Here is a 20,720-nt window from a genome sequence, read left to right as displayed (position 1 = left end):
AGATTGGGAACCTGGAACAAGTATTGACTGGATTGAAAATGGAGAACCAGGAGAAGGTGTTAGCCAGGGTGCTCACTCCAAAGCTGGTGAGACATAGGGCCCTTGGGAACAGACATGGTGTCAGCCAACTCAGGGACTTAAGAGACATTGGTAATGCCAGAGCAATCTTTGTGTTAGCCAACCTGGGGACTGGAGAGAGGCAGGCATGATGTCAGCAGGAGCCAGAATGCTTTCCAAAAGGTGGTTCTGGGACAACATCAAGCAGGGAACTGGCTGGTCTTGTGCTAGCCAACTGCACAGCTGGCCGGAGGGTTGTCATCTTGGTGCTGTCTGGCAACAGGGCAGGGTCCAGCAGAAAAGAGACTAAGTAGCTGAATGACCAGAGGCCTTGATGTTGTTGGGGACCTTGCTTTCTTGTGGGAGCTCTCTTGACAGGTGGAGCTGGCAACTGGCAGGAGGTTAGAAGACCAATGCCTAGCTGCTTATAGAGAACTGCCTCTCTGTGACCACAACTTGTTGCTGTCTTCCAAATATCAAGGCATTAAAAACAGAAATTAATTTCAGAAATAAATAAATAAAGTTCAGTTCAAAGGTAGACCCCAATTAACAAAAGGTAACTTTAATAAACCTACCAAGGAGGTAAAAAAAGCAACCAGGGCATAACTAAATGTGGCTGGGGAGTCCAGGTAAAAAACAAATTGCAGTGCATCCACAAACAGTCTAAAGAAGAGTGCCCAAGAAAGCAACAAAGAAGAATCCAAAGGGAACATGGGAGAAGACAGAGACAGGATGTCAGAACAGATGCAGATGACATGACAGCTGAAAGAGAGAAAACATTGAATACACAAAAGTTTAAAAAACAGGAAATAACTAAACTGAAACCACAAGCCATTACATGCACAAATATGTATCATGAAATAACTGAGTGCCTTACATGTGCTTTCATAACAGCAAAAGTTTAGAGGAAATGCTGAACATAACTGATTATAGCAAATCAGTGGCAAACTTCACCTGTAGAACCAGCTAAAAACTGAGCTATGTTGGTAAGCATCCTGTAATAAAAGTGAGGCTGAAATTATCTGTGTAAGCAAAGGTGCATGCAGAAATTAAGCTGCTAATTTTTATGTACTGCTAACGTCATGCAAACTAATGACTTGCTGGCATTCTGTTGTTTTTCCACAATCACTCTTGAGAGGTAATAATTTTGGGTTGCATCCTGCTTGTGTCATCAGCTTTCCTTCCTTGCAAAACACTTTATACCTATTATAAATACTTGAATCAACACTTCACTTGTGCAGAGTGGGAGGGGTGAATGTTTCAGTTAAGAGACCATTTTCAGAGTTGAGTTGAATCTTGTGATAGTGACAAACCAAGTGACAAATATTTCTCTTTACATATGTCTTGTCAAACCAAGTGACAAATGTTTCTGTTTACTTGTGTCTTATCTTTTTGTAGGTAACTGACATGAAGCTATGATGTCATATTTAATGGGATTTGTCTTTGCTATGTTTTGCCTATGAGGTACCTTTCTATTTTTTTTTAATGAATTTATGTTTATTTTCAGGTTTGATATAATATAATTTAATGTGTTTACACAGACTGAATTTATTATATTTCTAATTGGTGCATATTCTGGCATTCAGATGATGTGTTAAATGTTCAGAACAGCTTCATCCATGTCTTGGTTCCTCTGGCTCATCACTCGGTGGCTCTCCTCAGTCCTCTCCCTGCTGCTTCTCAGTGCAGTGGGCAGACAGATGGGGCTGGAGGTGGTTCAGGCAATATTATGTTCCCGCTGGGGTGCACCAAGAGACAAGAGCCTCTACCAGGATGGAGATGTGATTATTGGTGGACTTTTTAATCTGTATTACATACCTTCAATTGGAGAGGAGGGCTTTACCACACAGCCACAATATGAAGCTTGCACTGGGTAAAACTTAACACTTGTACTGTTCTTGCATGTCTGGTAGTTATTAGGTTGTTCATATGATGAGAACAAATGGTCTTAATTTTTCACATTTTTCTTATGCTCATGTATTGATTAGCACATTTTGATTACAGAAGAATTATTTCAATAATTCTAGTGTTCATTTTTATTGTTATTTGGATATTTGTTAGTTTTTCCATGTCCACAATGATCATTTTTATCTTTCACAGACTTATATTGTGTTTCATTTTATTCACTATTTCTTTCTTCTCCTGTGGTCTCAGTTTAGATCTAGAGCCATTAAAATATACATATGCAATGGTGTTTGCAGTGGAAGAAATCAATCGTAACAACACCCTGCTACCAGGAGTGAAGCTGGGCTACTGTATACTTGATAGCTGTGGCCGATATCCCTGGGCTCTACAAGGCGCAATGTCACTGGTTGGAGGAGACACACACAGCTGCAACTTGACAGGCTCGACCCCTCATTCTGCAGCTCATGAACAACCTGGAGATTCAGCAGGTATGAGTTGATGTAATTAAGTATGCTCTTGATATTTCTATGTCCATAAAAACAAAAACTAACTGTTTATTATTATATTATAAAAAATATTGTTGTCATGTAATTATATGTCAAATGGTATCAGCAGGTGGTGATTCTGTTCCTTTGCTCATTGGTGCTGCTGCATCTACAACGGGCAAAATGCTGTCCAATATCCTGAGGCCTCTCTCTGTGCCAGTTGTGAGTTGCATTACTTTAGATAATGAACCTCTGTGAGGATGACAGGATTTGTAAAATATTTTAAAGAAAAATAAAGTTGTATTAGTCATGTCAAAATAATAATCATGTGCCTTTCCCTCAGATCAGCTTCTTGGCGAGCTGCCCCTGTCTAAGTGACAGGACAAAGTTTCCTAACTTCTTCAGAACAATCCCCAGTGATATTTACCAAGCCCGGGCCATGGCACGACTGGCCATACGCTTTCACTGGACATGGATGGGAGCAGTGGTAGTAAACAATGATTATGGCCAACTGGCGATGCAGGTGTATGTTTTTCGTATTATACTGTTAAATGCCTGAAAAGTGTCTCATGTCCTATAGCACAAATAAGATGTCCTGCATGAATGTATTTGTTGTTTTGAACTCTATATTTCAGGTATTTCAGGATGAGATTCAGGGTAAAGGGGTGTGTCTTGAATTCATAGAAACAGTCCGCAGAGAAACTATTTTGAATGATGCCAGACGTGCAGCACTGACAATTCAAGCTTCGACTGCGCGAGTGATTTTGATCTTTTGCTGGTATACTGATGTAAAGAAAATATTTCTGGAGCTGGCCAAGATAAATGTGAGCAACTGGAATTTAAATTTGGACAAATTAAGATGGTCAACTGAATATATTTTCTGAGAAAAAAAATGCTGTTTTTCATTTTGTAGTTTATTCCAGTGTGCTCTTACTGCAGGTGACTGACAGACAGTTTCTGGCCAGTGAGGCTTGGAGCACCAGTGATGATCTTCTCCAAGATCCCTCCATCTCTAAAGTGGCAAATGGTGTTCTTGGTGTGGCCATTCGAAGTTCAACAATACCTGGATTTGAAAATTATCTCAGACGTTTGCACCCAATTCATCGTCCTGATGATGAATTCTTACAAGACCTCTGGAAAAAGGAGTTCGGATGTAGTCCTGGACATAAAAAATCACATACAACACCTCTCTCTTCATATTTCTCTCCCCCACCCAAAACAAAGTCTGACCATCCCTCAAATGTTTCAATGTCATCTCCTGTCAAAGGGTCCCTTCAGAAACCTTCTCTACCACCCTGCAAAGGGACAGAGTCTCTGGAGGGAGTGCAGCATCCCTTTACTGACACCTCTCAGCTAAGAGTGGCATATAATGTCTATCTTGCTGTTTATGCTGCAGCCCACGCCCTTCACAGCCTTCTGTCCTGCCCCAACACAGACAACCCTGCTGGAAACAACAGCTCCACTTGCTCCTCTCCAAAACACATCAAACCCAGAGAGGTACACGTTTATCACTGTCATCTCATTAACAAGAATTATAGTGCTTAAATGTATTGTTTGAATACAGATTTTTATCAGCATTTGATTCTTTCAGCTGTTGCAACATTTGAACAAAGTCAACATCACCACACCACAAGGGGAAATGTTTTATTTCCAAGGTGCTGACATTCCAGCAAAGTATGACCTTGTCAACTGGCAGAAAACCCCTGAGGGTCCACTCAAACTTGTTTTGATTGGTCGTGTGGACGGATTTGACCTCCACTTTAATGAGTCTGATATTCAGTGGAGCACAGGATCCAATCAGGTGATCAGATCAACAAGTTGTCTCAAGGATGCTAACAAATTTGCAGTTGAAATTAATGTCTTTGTCTATTCATAAGATTAATTGATCGACTTCATATTTAGGTGCCTGTTTCAGTGTGCAGTGAGAGCTGCCCCCCAGGCACCAGAAAGGCCAACAGGAAAGGAGAACCTCTCTGCTGCTTTGACTGTATCCCATGTGCTGAAGGGGAGATTAGCAATGAAACTGGTGAGGAAATCCCTTCATAACATAACAAAAACTCATGTTTGCAATCACTTCTTAATGTAACGGATAGTCATGTTGGCAATGTTCCCCTTTGTGTTTTATTGTCCTTGTCCTTGTTTTTTTTCCTCTTCCAGGTTCCCTTCACTGTGAGCGTTGTCCATCTGACTTTTGGTCCAATGTTGAACAAACAGCCTGCATCCCTCGTCAAGTGGACTTCCTTTCTTTTAATGAAACTTTGGGCATCACTCTGACTACAGCAGCTGTGTCTGGTGCCACAGTGACAGCAGCTGTGTTTGTGGTGTTTCTTTGCTATCGTCAAACACCTATGGTAAGAACCCAGAGTAACAAAACAGATTTTTTTTTAATATATTTGAAATTGTTTCACATTTCTTGCTTGTACTGATTAAAGGGCCACATTTTTGGCATTTAATTTGATTCACCTCTAGGTGCGAGCCAACAATTCAGAACTGAGCTTCCTGCTTCTTGTGTCACTGAAGCTCTGCTTCCTGTGCTCACTGGTCTTCATTGGTCGTCCATCAGTCTGGTCTTGTCGGTTCCAGCAGGCAGCTTTTGGGATCAGCTTTGTACTTTGTGTGTCCTGCCTCCTGGTCAAAACCCTGGTAGTTCTTGCAGTTTTCCGTTCAGCTCGGCCTGGTGCTGAAACCTTGATGAAGTGGTTTGGTCCAGGCCAACAGAGAGGAAGTGTCTGCCTCTTTACCTGTATACAGGTATGAATATTATACATTATACAGATATACACACATATACATGGGCATGTACACTTGATTCAAAATAATAAGACTGAAATGTGGCCACTTCTTATTCAGGTTGTCATCTGTGCCGTATGGCTGTCACTCAGCCCACCAGTGCCTGAACGTGATCTGGGTTTCCAAGGGTCAAAGGTCACCCTGGAGTGTGCCATGGACTCTGTAGTGGGCTTCTCTCTGGTTCTGGGCTACATTGGTCTGCTGGCCTGCACCTGCCTCCTCTTGGCCTTTCTTGCTCGGAAACTCCCAGACAACTTCAATGAGGCCAAACTGATCACCTTCAGCATGCTGATATTCTGTGCTGTCTGGGTGGCCTTTGTCCCTGCTTATGTTAGCTCTCCTGGAAAATATGTTGTTGCTGTAGAGATATTTGCAATCCTGGCCTCTAGCTATGGTTTACTGCTCTGTATTTTTGCCCCCAAATGTTTCATAATTCTCTTGAGGCCTGAGAAAAACACTAAGAAACACCTGATGGCCAGATAGGTTACCTGGGTTGAATCTGAGCACCCCCACCCCAAACTTGTCACGGCCCAGTAATATTCATGTGTTCATTCCAATGTGTTATGTCAATTCCTTTCATCAGTTTAATCTTAATCAAGTAGTACTAATGTGTAATAAGTAATAATTAATGTGCTTAGCTTCATGAAGTTAAGAAAGTTATTGTAGCCACACATAGATAGAGGCTTTGATTGGTAACTGAATATCAAAGAATGTTTTTGCTGCTCTTAGAAATCAATGAATGCTAACATTATTCATCTTCCATTAAAGAAAAATACACATTAAGATTTAACGTTGTTATTTCATTCCATATTCATGTGATTATTCTGTTTTTGTGTTTTGAATAAATGCTGTATTATTGTACTAGGCTACAGGAAAAGGCTGATGAAATTTTTAAAATAATGTTCAACAAAAATAACATTTGGTGCATTAGGATTCATTATTCTGTTGTAGTATGATATTCCATTTTTTAAAATAACAAAAATAAAAGAAACAAATAAAAAATAAAACAACAAATAAATAAATAATCACATCAACCTTGAGAAATATACATCATCTGTGCTGTGCTGCTCTGGAGTTGGATGATGAGGCTGGAGAACAGGAAAGGCAGCTGGCACCAGAAGATTCAGTGGCAGGTCAGGGCGGGCTGCTGGATACCGTTCTGGAGTCTGGAGGTCAGGACTCTAGGGCAGCGTCTGGACAGCAGGACTGGAGGCCAGTGGCTGCAGGGCAGGGCCGAGCCCAGTGACAGAAGAGCCCAGTGAGAGGCTGACACATGGGCTGCAAGGGTGGTGCCCAGTGGCTTCAGTGCAGGCAGGATTGGGAATGAGGGCAGGAAGTTGGCGACTGGGAGAGTGATAGGTGAGCCAGTGGAGCCAAAGAAAACAAGAGGTTGCTACAGCACAGGTACCAGTGACTGCTGCTGGTCATGAACTGGGCACCATGTAAGCTCAGGAGGAATAGCTGCAACTCAGGAACAATGGGAACAGATGATTGCTGCACCTCAACAGCAAAAGGAGACCACTGCAGCTCAGGAACAGAAGAATGATCCATGAATAAGTAACAACTGCAACTCCAGAACTCAACTGCTGCAGTTCAGAAACGGGTAAATGCTGTGGCTCAGTAGGAACAGGGGATTCCTGCAGCTCAGATAGAACAGGGGAATACTGCAGCTCAGTAGCAGAAATCTGCCACTGCTCCAATACAGGGGAGTGGTGCAGCCCAGGACCTATGGGGTAGAACCACTCTGGACACTGCCAGGGAAAACAGGACCCCTCTAGAGGCCAATGGCAAAGGCTGGACCGACCTGGATGTTGGTGCCAAAGACTGGGCATATATACACCGGGCTACAGATACACACACACACACACACACACACACACACACACACACACACACACACACACACACACACACACACACACATATACATATATATATATATATACATATATATATATATATATATATATATATATATATATATATATATATATATATATATATATATATATATATATATATATATATGTATATATATATGTATATATATATATATATATATATATATATATGCACCCACAGGCTCATTAATTCAGAATTTATGTGACCTGGAAGCTTCTTACTTAGTACTAACTTCATACCAACTTCATACCAGGTAATCACTTTGATTGTATTTCCTTCATCTCTCTAGAGAGTAATAATTTTTGGTTGTGTGCTGCTTGTGTCAACAGCTTGACTTCACGCTTTACACCTATTATAAATCTCACATCTGCATTTCACTTGTGCAGAGTGGGAGGACGTTATGTATTAGTCAAGATACCATTGTCAAGAGTTGACTATTGTGTATTGTGACCTTTTTAACAGAGTGACACATTTCTTTTGCCAGTGACTAAAATGAAGCTATTATTTTACAGTTAAAAAGGTTTAATTTAATCCGTTGTGTTTTGGGAAACTCTGCTGTCTGTCTTGATAAAGCAGGTTTAATGTGAATTGTGTTTTACTCAACCTGAATTTGTTAACATTTCTCATTCTGACATTCACATAATGTGTAATGTGTTCAGAACAGCTTCATCCATGTCTTGGTTCCTCTGGCTCATCACTCGGTGGCTCTCCTCAGTCCTCTCCCTGCTGCTTCTCAGTGTAGTGGGCAGACAGATGGGGCTGAGGGTGGTTCAGGGGATAGTGTGCACCCGCTGGGGTGCACTGAGTGACAAGAGCCTCTACCAGGATGGAGATGTGATTATTGGTGGACTTTTTAATCTGCATTACATACCTCCTGCAAGAAAGCAGGGCTTCAGCTCAGTGCCACATTATGAAGCTTGCACTGGGTAAAACTTGATCACAACACATATGATGACAGCACATTGGCTGTTTTTTTGTTTTGTTTTGTTTTTTTATTTTGTACATTTTTTGGCATCCTAATGTTTTTGTTAAATTATTAAATTCTACAAAATATTGAGTTGGAAAGTTATGCAATGGTTATACTTCTCAATGTTTAACACTAAATCTATTATTAATAGAATGTTAGAAGGAATATACACATATATATCTAAGATCAGGACAGGTGTTTCAGTGGATTTTTCTGCACATTTTTAGTTTTTGATATTTGTATTTTCATGTTCTTGATTATTATTTTTATCTGTCACTGATTGAAATAATAGATGTTATTAACTATATATTTTTTTCTCATGTTGTCTCAGTTTAGATCTAGAGCCACTGAAATATACATATACTATGGCATTTGCGGTGGACGAAATCAATCGTAACACCACCCTGCTGCCAGGAGTGAAGCTGGGCTACCGTGTATTTGATACCTGTGGCCTGTATCCATGGTCTCTGCAAAATGCATTGCCACTGGTTGGAGGAGACACACACAGCTGTAATTTATTAGCCTCTATGTCTTATTCTGCAGCTTATAAACAACCTGAAGAAACAGCAGGTATGACATGATGTTGTTAATATTTGCTACGTCCATGAAAACAATTTAAATAATTACATATAAGATGACTGTTGTTATGTAATTATATGTCTAATGCTCAGCAGGAGGTCAGCCTGTTCCTTTGCTCATTGCTGCTGCTTCATCTACAACAGGCATAATGCTGTCTAGGATCCTTGGACCTCTCTCTATACCAGTTGTGAGTTTCACTGTCTCAAGAAATTAATCTTTCGTTTTAATTAAAAATGAAATGGTATTATTTCTATAAAAGCAGTGTCAAAATGATAACGTATATAATGTATTTACCTCAGATCAGCTACTTGGCGAGCTGCCCCTGTCTAAGTGACAGGACAAAGTTTCCTAACTTCTTCAGAACAATCCCCAGTGATATTTACCAAGCCCGGGCCATGGCACGACTGGCCATACGCTTTGACTGGAAATGGATGGGAGCAGTGGTAGAAAACAGTGATTACGGTCAACTGGCCATACAGGTGTATGTTTTTGGTATTATACAATATATTATACAATTCCCTGAAAAGAGCTTCTCATGCATCTTGTTCACATATATATTCATGTATGAATGCATTTGTTATTTTGACCTCCATATTTCAGGTATTTCAGGAGGAGATTCAGGGTAAAGGGGTGTGTTTGGAATTCATAGAGACTTTCCGCAGAGAAACTACTATGAGTGATGCCAGACGTTCATCACTGACAATTCAGGCTTCGACTGCACGAGTAATTCTGATCTTTTGCTGGTATACAGATGTAAAGGAATTATTCTTAGAGCTGGCCAAAATAAACGTGAGCAACTGGCATGGAAATTGGTGACGTTCCCAATTTTCAACATATATTTTGAAAGAATTGTTTTTTTTATCTAAGTTAATTTCAATATCCTCTCATTGTAGGTGACTGACAGACAGTTTCTGGCCAGTGAGGCTTGGAGCACCAGTGATGATCTTCTCCAAGATCCCTCCATCTCCAAAGTGGCAAATGGTGTTCTTGGTGTGGCCATTCGAAGTTCAACAATACCTGGATTTGAAAATTATCTCAGAAGTTTGCGACCAGTTCATCGTCCTGATGATGAATTCTTACAAGACCTCTGGAAAAAGGAGTTTGGATGTAGTCCATCTCCTGCCAAAGGGTCCCTTCAGAAATCTCCTCTACCACCCTGCAAAGGGACAGAGTCTCTGGAGGGAGTGCAGCATCCCTTTACTGACACCTCTCAGCTAAGAGTGGCATATAATGTCTATCTTGCTGTTTATGCTGCAGCCCACGCCCTTCACAGCCTTCTGTCCTGCTCCAACACAGACAACCCTGCTGGAAACAACAGCTCCACTTGCTCCTCTCCAAAACACATCAAACCCAGAGAGGTACACATGGTTATCAATCATTAAAGTGAATATTGTAAATTTATTTTTCATGTATAGATTATTTTTAACAAGTTGTTCTTTCAGCTGTTGCAACACTTGAACAAAGTCAACATCACCACACCACAAGGGGAAATGTTTTATTTCCAAGGTGCTGACATTCCAGCAAAGTACGACCTTGTCAACTGGCAGAAAACCCCTGAGGGTCCACTCAAACTTGTTTTGATTGGTCGTGTGGACGGATTTGACCTCAACCTTAATGAGTCTGATATTCAGTGGAGCACAGGATCCAATCAGGTGATCAGATCAACAAGTTGTCTCAAGGATGCTAACAAATTTGCAGTTGAAATTAATGTCTTTGCGTATTCAAAAGATTAATTGATCGACTTCATGTTTAGGTGCCTGTTTCAGTGTGCAGTGAGAGCTGCCCCCTAGGTACCAGAAAGGCCAACAGGAAAGGAGAACCTATCTGCTGCTTTGACTGTATCCCATGTGCTGAAGGGGAGATTAGCAATGAAACTGGTTCTCTTCACTGTGAGCGCTGTCCAGCTGAATTCTGGTCAAATGTTGAACAAACTGCCTGCATCCCTCGTCAAATGGATTTCCTTTCTTTTAATGAAACATTGGGCATCACTCTGACTGCAGCTGCTGCGTCTGGTGCTGTGGTAACAACAGCTGTGTCTGTGGTGTTTATTTACTACCGTAAAACATCTATGGTAAGAACCCAGGGTAACATAAAAGAGTTTGTTGCATGCATCTGACATTTCATTCTTTCATTCATTTTTCCAGGAAAAACTTGCGTTCTTTATTGTATTGTTTTTTCAGGTGCGAGCCAACAATTCAGAACTGAGCTTCCTGCTTCTTGTGTCACTGAAGCTCTGCTTCCTGTGCTCACTGGTCTTCATTGGTCGTCCATCAGTCTGGTCTTGTCGGTTCCAGCAGGCTGCTTTTGGGATCAGCTTTGTACTTTGTGTCTCCTGCCTCCTGGTCAAAACCCTGGTAGTTCTTGCAGTTTTCCGTTCAGCTCGGCCTGGTGCTGAAACCTTGATGAAGTGGTTTGGTCCAGGCCAACAGAGAGGAAGTGTCTGCCTCTTTACCTGTATACAGGTATGAATATTGTTCTTTCTTTTTTGTTCATTAAATAATGTGAACATTTTATTTTCAAGTCTACTTGATCCTCAATTATAACACTAACATATGTTAACTTTTTATTCAGGTTGTCATCTGTGCCATATGGCTGTCCCTGAGTCCTCCAGTTCCTCAACCTGATCTGGGTTTCCAAGGGTCAAAGGTCACTCTGGAGTGTGCCATGGACTCTGTAGTGGGCTTCTCTCTGGTTCTGGGCTACATTGGTCTGCTGGCCTGCACCTGCCTCCTCTTGGCCTTTCTTGCTCGGAAACTCCCAGACAACTTCAATGAGGCCAAACTGATCACCTTCAGCATGCTGATATTCTGTGCTGTCTGGGTGGCCTTTGTCCCTGCTTATGTTAGCTCTCCTGGAAAGTATGTTGTTGCTGTAGAGATATTTGCAATCCTGGCTTCTAGCTATGGTTTACTGCTCTGCATTTTCATCCCTAAATGTTTCATCATTCTCTTGAGGCCTGACAAAAACACTAAGAAACACCTGATGGCCAGATAAGTTTTCTGGCTTTAATTTGAGCAAGGACTCTTCAGGACTTATTTTGACAATCTATAGCACAGGGTGCATGGTTACATGGGCATTCAGGGTGTGTCCAACTCCACTTTGCTATTTAAATCGAATGTACATCCCTGCATGTATGTTTAATCATGTTGAATTATGTAGCTAGTGAAGAACAGTATTTTTATTATACGCTACATGCATTTATTCATAGTACTATACATAATAAAGACTTGTCACTTTCACACTAGATCACTTTCATATTTCTTGGCTTTACATAGTTAAAAATAAGCACAACTGATTTTTAAAAACTGGGGTTTCAGAATGACTCAAAACAGTAATTAATGATGATATCAAAATCATATCAGTGAAAGTAATAGTGAAATTTCCTACCCTTTATTCTGTCCACAGATTCATTAATCTCTTTAAAGAGGGAATGACATAGTGCAGGGGCTGACAACATTATTTTGCTTGCATTGTACTGAACATTGACCACTAGATGGAAGTATTAGACCATTTAATAATGCTCTGATGCTTCCTCATCCCTTAACAAGATTTATTCCTTGTTGGACTACTTCTGCAATTATCTTGTGCAACTCCCTAATCTTATTGCAGTGCAAGATAATGTATTCTGTAGTCTAAAATTTCTTTCCAAATGCAAATTATTTGTGAACTCTTTAAACTGAGCCAAAGAAACGTTATTAAGATTAAACATGAAATTTATTTCCCACCCTCTATTTTCCCTGCCTAGTAAACATCCAAGTCTTCCAAATTCTGTACCTCCAAAACTGTAACTGAGTGCAGATCTCTTTTAGATGACTTTAATGGGACTGGTGGAGGTACAATGCATTCATGCTAGTCACTTAAACACCCATTCAACAGCTATTCTCATCAGGGAGGCAGATATGTGTCGGGATGAGTTTTTTGCTTACTTGTGTTACATGTGGCCTTTACCTCACCATCATCAGTACAGGGGGAACCTGATACAGCTCTTGTGTAAAGGCTCCTGCTAATGCTTGTGTCAGTTTTGAAGTAAAACTGAAACAAGACACAAAACTGACTGTTTGCCTGGTGCCTGGTTTAGGAACAAATAACGCCTGGTTAAGATGCAATTTTGAGATGCAAGTAATGCCTGGTTGAGGTCAAAATAACTTATTCTGACACAATTAACCCCTCCTTTCCGATGCAAATGACACCTGGTTGAGACGCAACTTGCACCTTGTTGAAGTGCAAGTAACACCTGTTTGAGATACAAATAATGCCTTTGCTTTAAATCAGCTGACACAAATAATGCCTGGTTGAGATGCAATTAAAGCCTTTCATGGCATAATTAACACCCAGTTTAGATGCAGACGAGGCCTTACTGATATCTAAATCACACCTCCTTACATAATAAATTACATATGCAGAGTAACAGATTACATGTAACAGGATTATATTATCGGGATACAAAAACAGGTAACTGTATTCCATTACAGAATACAAAATACAAAAAAATGTAAGTAGATTACAGTTACATTTAGCAAAAATGAGGATTATTTAGCAGTATTGCTATATTCTTTTGCTGGACATGGATGGGAGCAGTGGTAGAAAACGGTGATTACGATCAACTGGCCATACAGGTGTATGTTTGTCACTCAAAAGAGCTTCTCGTGTATCTTGATCACATATGTGTTCATGCATGAATACATTTGTTGTTTTGACCTCCATATTTAAGGGTAAAGGGGTGTGCTTGGAATTCAGAGAGACTTTCCACAGAGAAACTGCTGTCAATGATGCCAGATGTTCATCACTGACAACTCAGGCTTCAAATGTGCGAGTGATTCTGATCTTTTGCTGGTATTACTGATGCAAAGGAATTATCTTTGCAACTGGCAAAAATAAATGTGAGCAACTGGCATGGAAATTGGTGGTGTTCCCAATTTTCAACATATGGGATTATTTAGCAGGATTGCAATTTTAAAATGTTTTAAAATAAATTATATATTATAGTGCACACGCATCATAACCCTGCTCGAGTCTAATAACACAACTCTGGTCTGGGTGAAAGCAGCTAATTTTACAGTTACCAATTTAATACCATGTGTGCTTGTCAAAAAATGTTTTCATTGAGTGGAAATTTCAACATTATTTTGTCTTTAAATCAGAAAAGTGGAACACACATTAGGATAAACAATTTGACCATATGGGTACTGAGGTAATCCAAAAATAATGGAAATAATCAAGTAACATTACTTTTATATTGTGAGACTTGCATTAGAACTCAAATAACTCATGGTTCAGAGACACAACACCTGTTTAAAATGTCATTATCTCCTGGTTGAGGTGCAAATAATGCCTGGTTAAGACACAAAATAACAACAGATACAATGACTATTTGCAATAATTTACAGATTCTTGTGACAGCTTTTTAAACTTCAGATGTAGCACATACAAATAACCACTGCCAACTATATTCAATGTTGTGCATCTATAATCTTATCTTACTTTCATAATGATTGACGGCGACTCTAAAGGCATTACCTGCCTCAGTCTCGATCATTTTTATAAGGAAGTGTTGAAGAAGGGGACAGTGCACTTCTTGCTGAGGTATGACTAAATGGCTAAGCCCTAGGATGCTTGAATGACTTCATAATAATTCATGAACCATGAATCAGCATAGCTAAAAGCTGCTTAACATTTTGTTACCTAACTTTATAAGTTGCAGTTATATCAAAATAAGATTGCATTTTTACCTTGGTGTCATTGCTGAACTGAAACGAGGCGTGCTATCATCAGTCTTGGCCTCGTCTCATTTATTGTACACACTACTGTAGAATTACTTGTTCTTCTACTGTCTATGAGCGTACACTAATCCAGACTTCACTTCCACTTCCAACCTCAGAACTAGAAAGAGTCAAGCAGCAGAGGCGGGCCCCAGTCCAGAGCTCTGCAGCCAGACCCTTCTCATTTTCTTTGCTCTGGTTGCCGTCACAGAAGCACATCTCCTCTCCATCTCACACACACAGCTGATCACACAGTTGAATCGTGATCAATCAATCAAGTCGTGCATCGTGACCTTTCAGTCAAGTTGAGCAAGAGATGGGACTTGACCTAACTATCTTTTCTGAGTGGCTGATCTAGCTGTACTTGTTCAAATAACCCTCCTTATCACAGAGTTTCATCAGCATAACTGGCCATAGCCAATTAGTGGTGCAAGAAATAATATGATATCATTTTTTCACTTTCCAGAACCAGCTCAAAAGTATGCTATATTGAAAAGTGTCCCCACAGAGAAAATGAGGGTGCTTGTTATCTACACATTGACAGGTGCGTTTATTCAGAACTTATGTGGCCTGGAGGCTTTTTGCCATCCCGACTTCATGCAAGCTAATCACTTGCTGGCACTCGATCGTTTTTTCGTCATCACTCTAGAGAGTAATAATTTTGTGTTGTTTGCTGCTTGTGTCGACAGGTAGACTTCCTTCCAACACGCTTCACACCTGATACAAATACTCACATCGACAGTTCACTTGTACAGAGAGGGATGGGGTTATGTATTAGTCAGGATGTCATTTTCAAGAGTTGATGATTTGTCTTGTGATAAGAGGTTTTAAGAAAGTAATGTATTTCTATAACCAGTAACTGACATGAACCTATGATGTTACATTTAGACATGTTGAATTTTGTTTTGGGAAACAGGAACTGTTGAACAGTGTTTATGAGGTACTTTACTATTTTTTCTGAATGAAATCTCCACTGTCAGTCTTGATTAAGCAGGTTTAATGTAAATGGTGTTTTACTCAACCTGAATTTATTACACTTCTCATTCTGACATTCACATAATGTATAATGTGTCCAGAACAGCTTCATCCATGTCTTGGTTCCTCTGGCTCATCACTCGGTGGCTCTCCTCAGTCCTCTCCCTGCTGCTTCTCAGTGCAGTGGGCAGACAGATGGGGCTGGAGGTGGTTCAGGGGATAGTGTGCACCCGCTGGGGTGCACCGAGCAACAAGAGCCTCTACCAGGATGGAGATGTGATTATTGGTGGACTTTTTAACCTGCATTACATACCTTCAGCTGTGGAACAGAGCTTCACCAAGCTGCCATATTATGAACCGTGCACTGGGTAAAACTTAATCACAACATGTATAATATTAGCACACTGGCTGCTTATCATTTGTTTGTGTTGTTTATGTTTTTTTCAGTTATTGAGTTGGAAAACTATGCAAAGGTTATTGTTCTCAATGTTTTATAATAGGTCTCTTACTAAAAACAATGTTAAAGTCACATCTGAGATTAGCTCATTTTAATTATAGTAGATTCATGTCAGTAGATTCTGTTTTAATACATTTATATTTACATTTAAATTTTTGGAAATTAGTTTTTAACCATCTCCATGATGATTGTTTTTTATCTTTCACTGATTGAAATTATTAATGTTATTCTATTCCTTTCTTTAATGTTGTCTCAGTTTTGGTCCAGAGCCTTTAAAATATACAAATGCAATGGTGTTTGCGGTGGAGGAAATCAATCGTAACAGCACCCTGCTGCCAGGAGTGAAGCTGGGCTACCGTATACTTGATACCTGCGGCCTGTATCCGTGGGCTCTGCAAGTTTCACTGTCACTGGTCGGGGGAGACACACACACCTGCAAATTGACGGACTCTACACCTCGTTCTATAGTTTATGAACAACCTGAGGAGACAGAAGGTATGACCTGATATAATTTAATAGTTAATGTTTGCTATGTCCATGAAAACAATTTCTATGATTACAGTACAAGAAAATTGCAGTTGTGTAATTACAGGTCTAATGCTCTCAGCAGGTGGTCAGCCTGTTCCTCTGCTCATTGCTGCCTCTGCGTCTACAACAGGCATAATGATGTCCAGGATCCTGGGGCCTCTCTCTGTCCCAATTGTGAGCTCCATTATATTAGGAAATTTACCTCTGTTTTTTTTAAAACAGTTTAGTCAAACTGAAATGGTATTAATGCTATGAGAGCCGTTTCAAAATGATAACGTATATAATGTATTTCCCTCAGATCAGCTACTTGGCAAGCTGTCCCTGTCTAAGTGACAGGACAAAGTTTCCTAACTTCTTCAGAACAATCCCCAGTGATATTTACCAAGCCCGGGCCATGGCACGACTGGCCATACGCTTTCACTGGACATGGATGGGAGCAGTGATAGAAAACAGTGATTACGGTCAACTGGCCATACAGGTGTATGTTTTTGGTATTATACTGTAAATTGAGTCTCTGAAAAATCTCCTTCATATATAGTTCAAATCACATGTATGATCACATTTGTTATTTTGACCTCCATATTTCAGGTATTTCAGGAGGAGATTCAGGGTAAAGGAGTGTGTTTGGAATTCATAGAAACAGTCCGCAGAGAAACTATTGTGCGTGATGCCAGACGTGCAGCACTGACAATTCAAGCTTCAACTGCGCGAGTGATTCTGATCTTTTGCTGGTATACTGATGTAAAGAAATTATTTCTGGAACTGGCCAAGATAAATGTGAGAAACTGGCATGGAAATGTGTACACATTAATATATATTTTGTGGGAAGAAATTACTGTTTTTCATGTTGTCCCCTCATATCTGTTCCCCCTCTCTGTAGGTTACTGACAGACAGTTTCTGGCCAGTGAGGCTTGGAGCACCAGTGATGATCTTCTCCAAGATCCCTCCATCTCTAAAGTGGCAAATGGTGTTCTTGGTGTGGCCATTCGAAGTTCAACAATATCTGGATTTGAAAATTATCTCAGAAGTTTGCGACCAGTTCATCGTCCTGATGATGAATTCTTACAAGATCTCTGGAAAAAGGAGTTTGGATGCAGACCTGAAATTAAACAATCACATACAACACCTCTCTCTTCATATTTCTCTCCCCCACCCAAAAGAAAGTCTGACCATCCCTCAAATGTTTCTGCTCCATCTCCTGTCAAAGGGTCCCTTCAGAAACCTTCTTTACCACCCTGCAAAGGGACAGAGTCTCTGGAGGGAGTGCAGCATCCCTTTACTGACACCTCTCAGCTAAGAGTGGCATATAATGTCTATCTTGCTGTTTATGCTGCAGCCCACGCCCTTCACAGCCTTCTGTCCTGCTCCAACACAGACAACCCTGCTGGAAACAACAGCTCCACTTGCTCCTCTCCAAAACACATCAAGCCCATTGAGGTACACGTTTATCACTGTCATCTCATCTGCAAATATAGTTCTTGACGTGAATATTGTAAATGTATTGTCTATATACTGACTTTTCAAGATTTGATGCTTTCAGCTGTTGCAGCACTTGAACAAAGTGAACATCACCACACCACAAGGGGAAATGTTTTATTTCCAAGGTGCTGACATTCCAGCAAAGTATGACCTTGTCAACTGGCAGAAAACCCCTGAGGGTCCACTCAAACTTGTTTTGATTGGTCGTGTGGACGGATTTGACCTCCACCTTAATGAGTCTGATATTCAGTGGAGCACAGGATCCAATCAGGTGATCAGATCAAAATACTATAATGAGACTACTAACAAATAATGTGTTGAAATGAATGTCTTGGCCAAATTACAAGATTATGTAAATGACAATATTAACTGGCTTAATGTTTAGGTGCCTGTTTCAGTGTGCAGTGAGAGCTGCCCCCCAGGTACCAGAAAAGCCAACAAGAAAGGAGAACCTATCTGCTGCTTTGACTGTATCCCATGTGCTGAAGGGGAGATTAGCAATACAACCGGTTCCCTTCACTGTGAGCGTTGTCCAGCTGAATTCTGGTCAAATGTTGAACAAACTGCCTGCATCCCTCGTCAAATGGATTTCCTTTCTTTTAATGAAACCTTGGGCATCACTCTGACTGCAGCTGCTGCCTCTGGTGCAGTGGTAACAACAGCTGTGTCAGTGGTGTTTATTTATTACCGTCAAACACCTATGGTAAGAACCCAAAGTAATATAATAGAGAGTTTGTTGCATGCATTTGACATTTAATTCTTTTTTTAGTTTGACCAGAAAAAAAAAACAAAACAAAACAAAATTGTATTATTTAAACACATCTTTCCCCGTCTGATTCCCTCCAGGTGCGAGCCAACAATTCAGAACTGAGCTTCCTGCTTCTTCTGTCACTGAAGCTCTGCTTCCTGTGCTCACTGGTCTTCATTGGTCGTCCATCAGTCTGGTCTTGTCGGTTTCAGCAGGCAGCTTTTGGGATCAGCTTTGTACTTTGTGTCTCCTGCCTCCTGGTCAAAACCCTGGTAGTTCTTGCAGTTTTCCGTTCAGCTCGGCCTGGTGCTGAAACCTTGATGAAGTGGTTTGGTCCAGGCCAACAGAGAGGAAGTGTCTGCCTCTTTACCTGTATACAGGTATGAATATTGTTTAATTGAATAAATTATGACAGGATTTTATGTGCAAGTATTCTTGATATTAAATATTAACATTGCAAGGTGTTAACCTCTCATTCAGGTAATCATCTGTGCCATATGGCTGTCCCTCAGCCCACCAGTGCCTCAACCTGATCTGAGTTCCCAAGGGTCAAAGGTCACTCTGGAGTGTGCCATGGACTCTGTGGTGGGCTTCTTTCTTGTTCTGGGCTACATTGGTCTGCTGGCCTGCACCTGCCTCCTCTTGGCCTTTCTTGCTCGGAAACTCCCAGACAACTTCAATGAGGCCAAACTGATCACCTTCAGCATGCTGATATTCTGTGCTGTCTGGGTGGCCTTTGTCCCTGCTTATGTTAGCTCTCGTGGAAAGTATGTTGTTGCTGTAGAGATATTTGCAATCCTGGCCTCTAGCTATGGTTTACTGCTCTGCATTTTTGCCCCCAAATGTTTTATCATTCTTTTGAGGCCCGAGAAGAACACCAAGAAACATCTGATGGCGAGATAGATTTTTCTGGCTTTAATTTCAGCAAGGAGTCTTCAGGCCCTATTTCGACAATCTGTAGCACAGGGTCTAAGGTGCACGGTACATGGACATTCAGAGCGTGTCCAACTCTACTTAAACACCTGATGACCAGATAGGTTTTCTGGGCATTAATTTGAGCACTGCACTCTTCATCATATTTTTCTGGTGGCTCCCTCACTTGCCCAGGCCTGCTATCATATCTGTGATTATGAGTATGTGTTATGCCAGTTCCTTTTATCTAAATTACGTTTAATTGTTAATATGCTTAGCTGTATCATTATAACAAATGTCTTGTATCCATACACAATTATGGCTTTTTTGGTAATTGAACTGCTAATGGTATTTCTGTTCTTAGAAATCACATAAATGGTAGGCTAACATTATTCATCTATCTTTAAAGAAAAATACAATTTTAAGTTAAATGCTGCCCAGTAAAAATGTTACTTATTTATTGCTTTAATTCAAGTTAGTTAAATTTAAATCCAACAGCTATTAAAATCATATATTTTAGAGAAATATCAACATCTGCTACCCATTATTTTAACTGTAGTTAATATACTAAATGTCCATTAGATGGTTAAACCATTGAATGATGCTCTGATGCCTCTTTCCTCATTTCTCAAAGTGGGGTATTACTTGTTCAGCATGCAGTTGTACATCTGCAATTACTTTGTACAGCTGTGAAAAATCTTGCTCATTCACTACTGTTAATTTAAGTTTTTTCTCTCACAATAATATACAGTAAAGATGTTCCAAAAGTTGAATTACACACAGGAGCCACAATATAATTAATCTGCTGTAGATATTTTTTTTTCCAAAATGATGGCAGGGTGCTAGCTATTATCTGCAAGACCATGAAAAACAGCAACAACAACCATCCACACAACCGCCTTTTCCCCTTTGTGCCACCTCTCTAATGGGATGTAATTGCTTGTAAAATGAACAATGATGAATGTGAGGAGTTGCACACCTGCGGCTCTTCAGTGCCTCCCTGGTTAACCCCTGAATGAGTCATGATGTAACTTGTCCTTTGAGATGAGCTGAGCTTTCTCCCTTTTGGACCAGCCCTCCCAAGCTCAATGAGATTGAGCAAAGTCAGACTTGCTTCCCTAACTCATTTTCATTTTGTAAATTCACTGCATGGAAACCCTCGATTTGCACTGTAAG

The 20,720-nt window shown here is 40.4% G+C and overlaps 3 protein-coding genes across 4 annotated transcripts; all 3 read left to right on the top strand.

Annotated features, from left to right (window-relative positions):
- Nucleotides 1–1,655: 1,655 nt before the first annotated feature.
- On the top strand, nt 1,656–5,720 carry LOC146328919 (extracellular calcium-sensing receptor-like). Of its 2 annotated transcripts, none has more exons than XM_084716575.1 (11): nt 1,656–1,930; nt 2,212–2,450; nt 2,578–2,669; nt 2,791–2,970; nt 3,083–3,271; nt 3,387–3,944; nt 4,039–4,248; nt 4,350–4,473; nt 4,605–4,798; nt 4,917–5,198; nt 5,298–5,720. In XM_084716575.1, exons 1-11 carry the CDS (start codon nt 1,656–1,658, stop codon nt 5,718–5,720), a joined length of 2,766 nt encoding a protein of 921 aa, XP_084572701.1. The 2 variants fall into 2 exon arrangements, with proteins under 2 accessions (XP_084572701.1, XP_084572700.1); XM_084716574.1 differs by having other exon boundaries at nt 2,575–2,669.
- A 2,061-nt stretch (nt 5,721–7,781) lies between these two features.
- Nucleotides 7,782–11,801, top strand: LOC146328918 (extracellular calcium-sensing receptor-like). The gene is made up of 10 exons (XM_084716719.1): nt 7,782–8,065; nt 8,438–8,676; nt 8,778–8,872; nt 8,985–9,164; nt 9,286–9,474; nt 9,579–10,043; nt 10,128–10,337; nt 10,439–10,756; nt 10,866–11,147; nt 11,257–11,801. Exons 1-10 carry the CDS (start codon nt 7,782–7,784, stop codon nt 11,677–11,679), a joined length of 2,685 nt encoding a protein of 894 aa, XP_084572845.1. The 3' UTR covers nt 11,680–11,801.
- Nucleotides 11,802–15,503: 3,702 nt separating this feature from the next.
- On the top strand, nt 15,504–19,535 carry LOC146328917 (extracellular calcium-sensing receptor-like). Its single transcript, XM_084716718.1, has 10 exons — nt 15,504–15,787; nt 16,133–16,371; nt 16,487–16,578; nt 16,703–16,882; nt 16,993–17,181; nt 17,285–17,842; nt 17,946–18,155; nt 18,270–18,587; nt 18,731–19,012; nt 19,113–19,535. Exons 1-10 carry the CDS (start codon nt 15,504–15,506, stop codon nt 19,533–19,535), a joined length of 2,775 nt encoding a protein of 924 aa, XP_084572844.1.
- Nucleotides 19,536–20,720: the final 1,185 nt, after the last annotated feature.

Source organism: Lutjanus erythropterus, chromosome 4, assembly GCF_056507025.1.
Source record: "Lutjanus erythropterus isolate fLutEry1 chromosome 4, fLutEry1.hap2, whole genome shotgun sequence".
Taxonomy (NCBI): Eukaryota; Metazoa; Chordata; class Actinopteri; order Lutjaniformes; family Lutjanidae; genus Lutjanus; species Lutjanus erythropterus.
The sequence above is the reverse complement of the archived record's forward strand: the minus strand, read 5'-3'. Positions and strand labels throughout refer to the sequence as shown.

What these genes read in the sequence shown, in the direction of transcription:
- LOC146328919 (XM_084716574.1), top strand. Translation starts at nt 1,656, where the DNA reads ATGTTCAGAACAGCTTCATCCATGTCTTGGTTCCTCTGGCTCATCACT. An exon ending in CAATATGAAGCTTGCACTGG is followed by an intron (nt 1,931 to 2,211) that starts GTAAAACTTAAC and finishes CTGTGGTCTCAG; the next exon opens with TTTAGATCTAGAGCCATTAA. An exon ending in GGAGCACAGGATCCAATCAG is followed by an intron (nt 4,249 to 4,349) that starts GTGATCAGATCA and finishes CTTCATATTTAG; the next exon opens with GTGCCTGTTTCAGTGTGCAG.
- LOC146328918 (XM_084716719.1), top strand. Translation starts at nt 7,782, where the DNA reads ATGTGTAATGTGTTCAGAACAGCTTCATCCATGTCTTGGTTCCTCTGG. An exon ending in TAGAGCTGGCCAAAATAAAC is followed by an intron (nt 9,475 to 9,578) that starts GTGAGCAACTGG and finishes CTCTCATTGTAG; the next exon opens with GTGACTGACAGACAGTTTCT. An exon ending in GCCTCTTTACCTGTATACAG is followed by an intron (nt 11,148 to 11,256) that starts GTATGAATATTG and finishes CTTTTTATTCAG; the next exon opens with GTTGTCATCTGTGCCATATG.
- LOC146328917 (XM_084716718.1), top strand. Translation starts at nt 15,504, where the DNA reads ATGTATAATGTGTCCAGAACAGCTTCATCCATGTCTTGGTTCCTCTGG. An exon ending in TATTATGAACCGTGCACTGG is followed by an intron (nt 15,788 to 16,132) that starts GTAAAACTTAAT and finishes ATGTTGTCTCAG; the next exon opens with TTTTGGTCCAGAGCCTTTAA. An exon ending in GCCTCTTTACCTGTATACAG is followed by an intron (nt 19,013 to 19,112) that starts GTATGAATATTG and finishes CCTCTCATTCAG; the next exon opens with GTAATCATCTGTGCCATATG.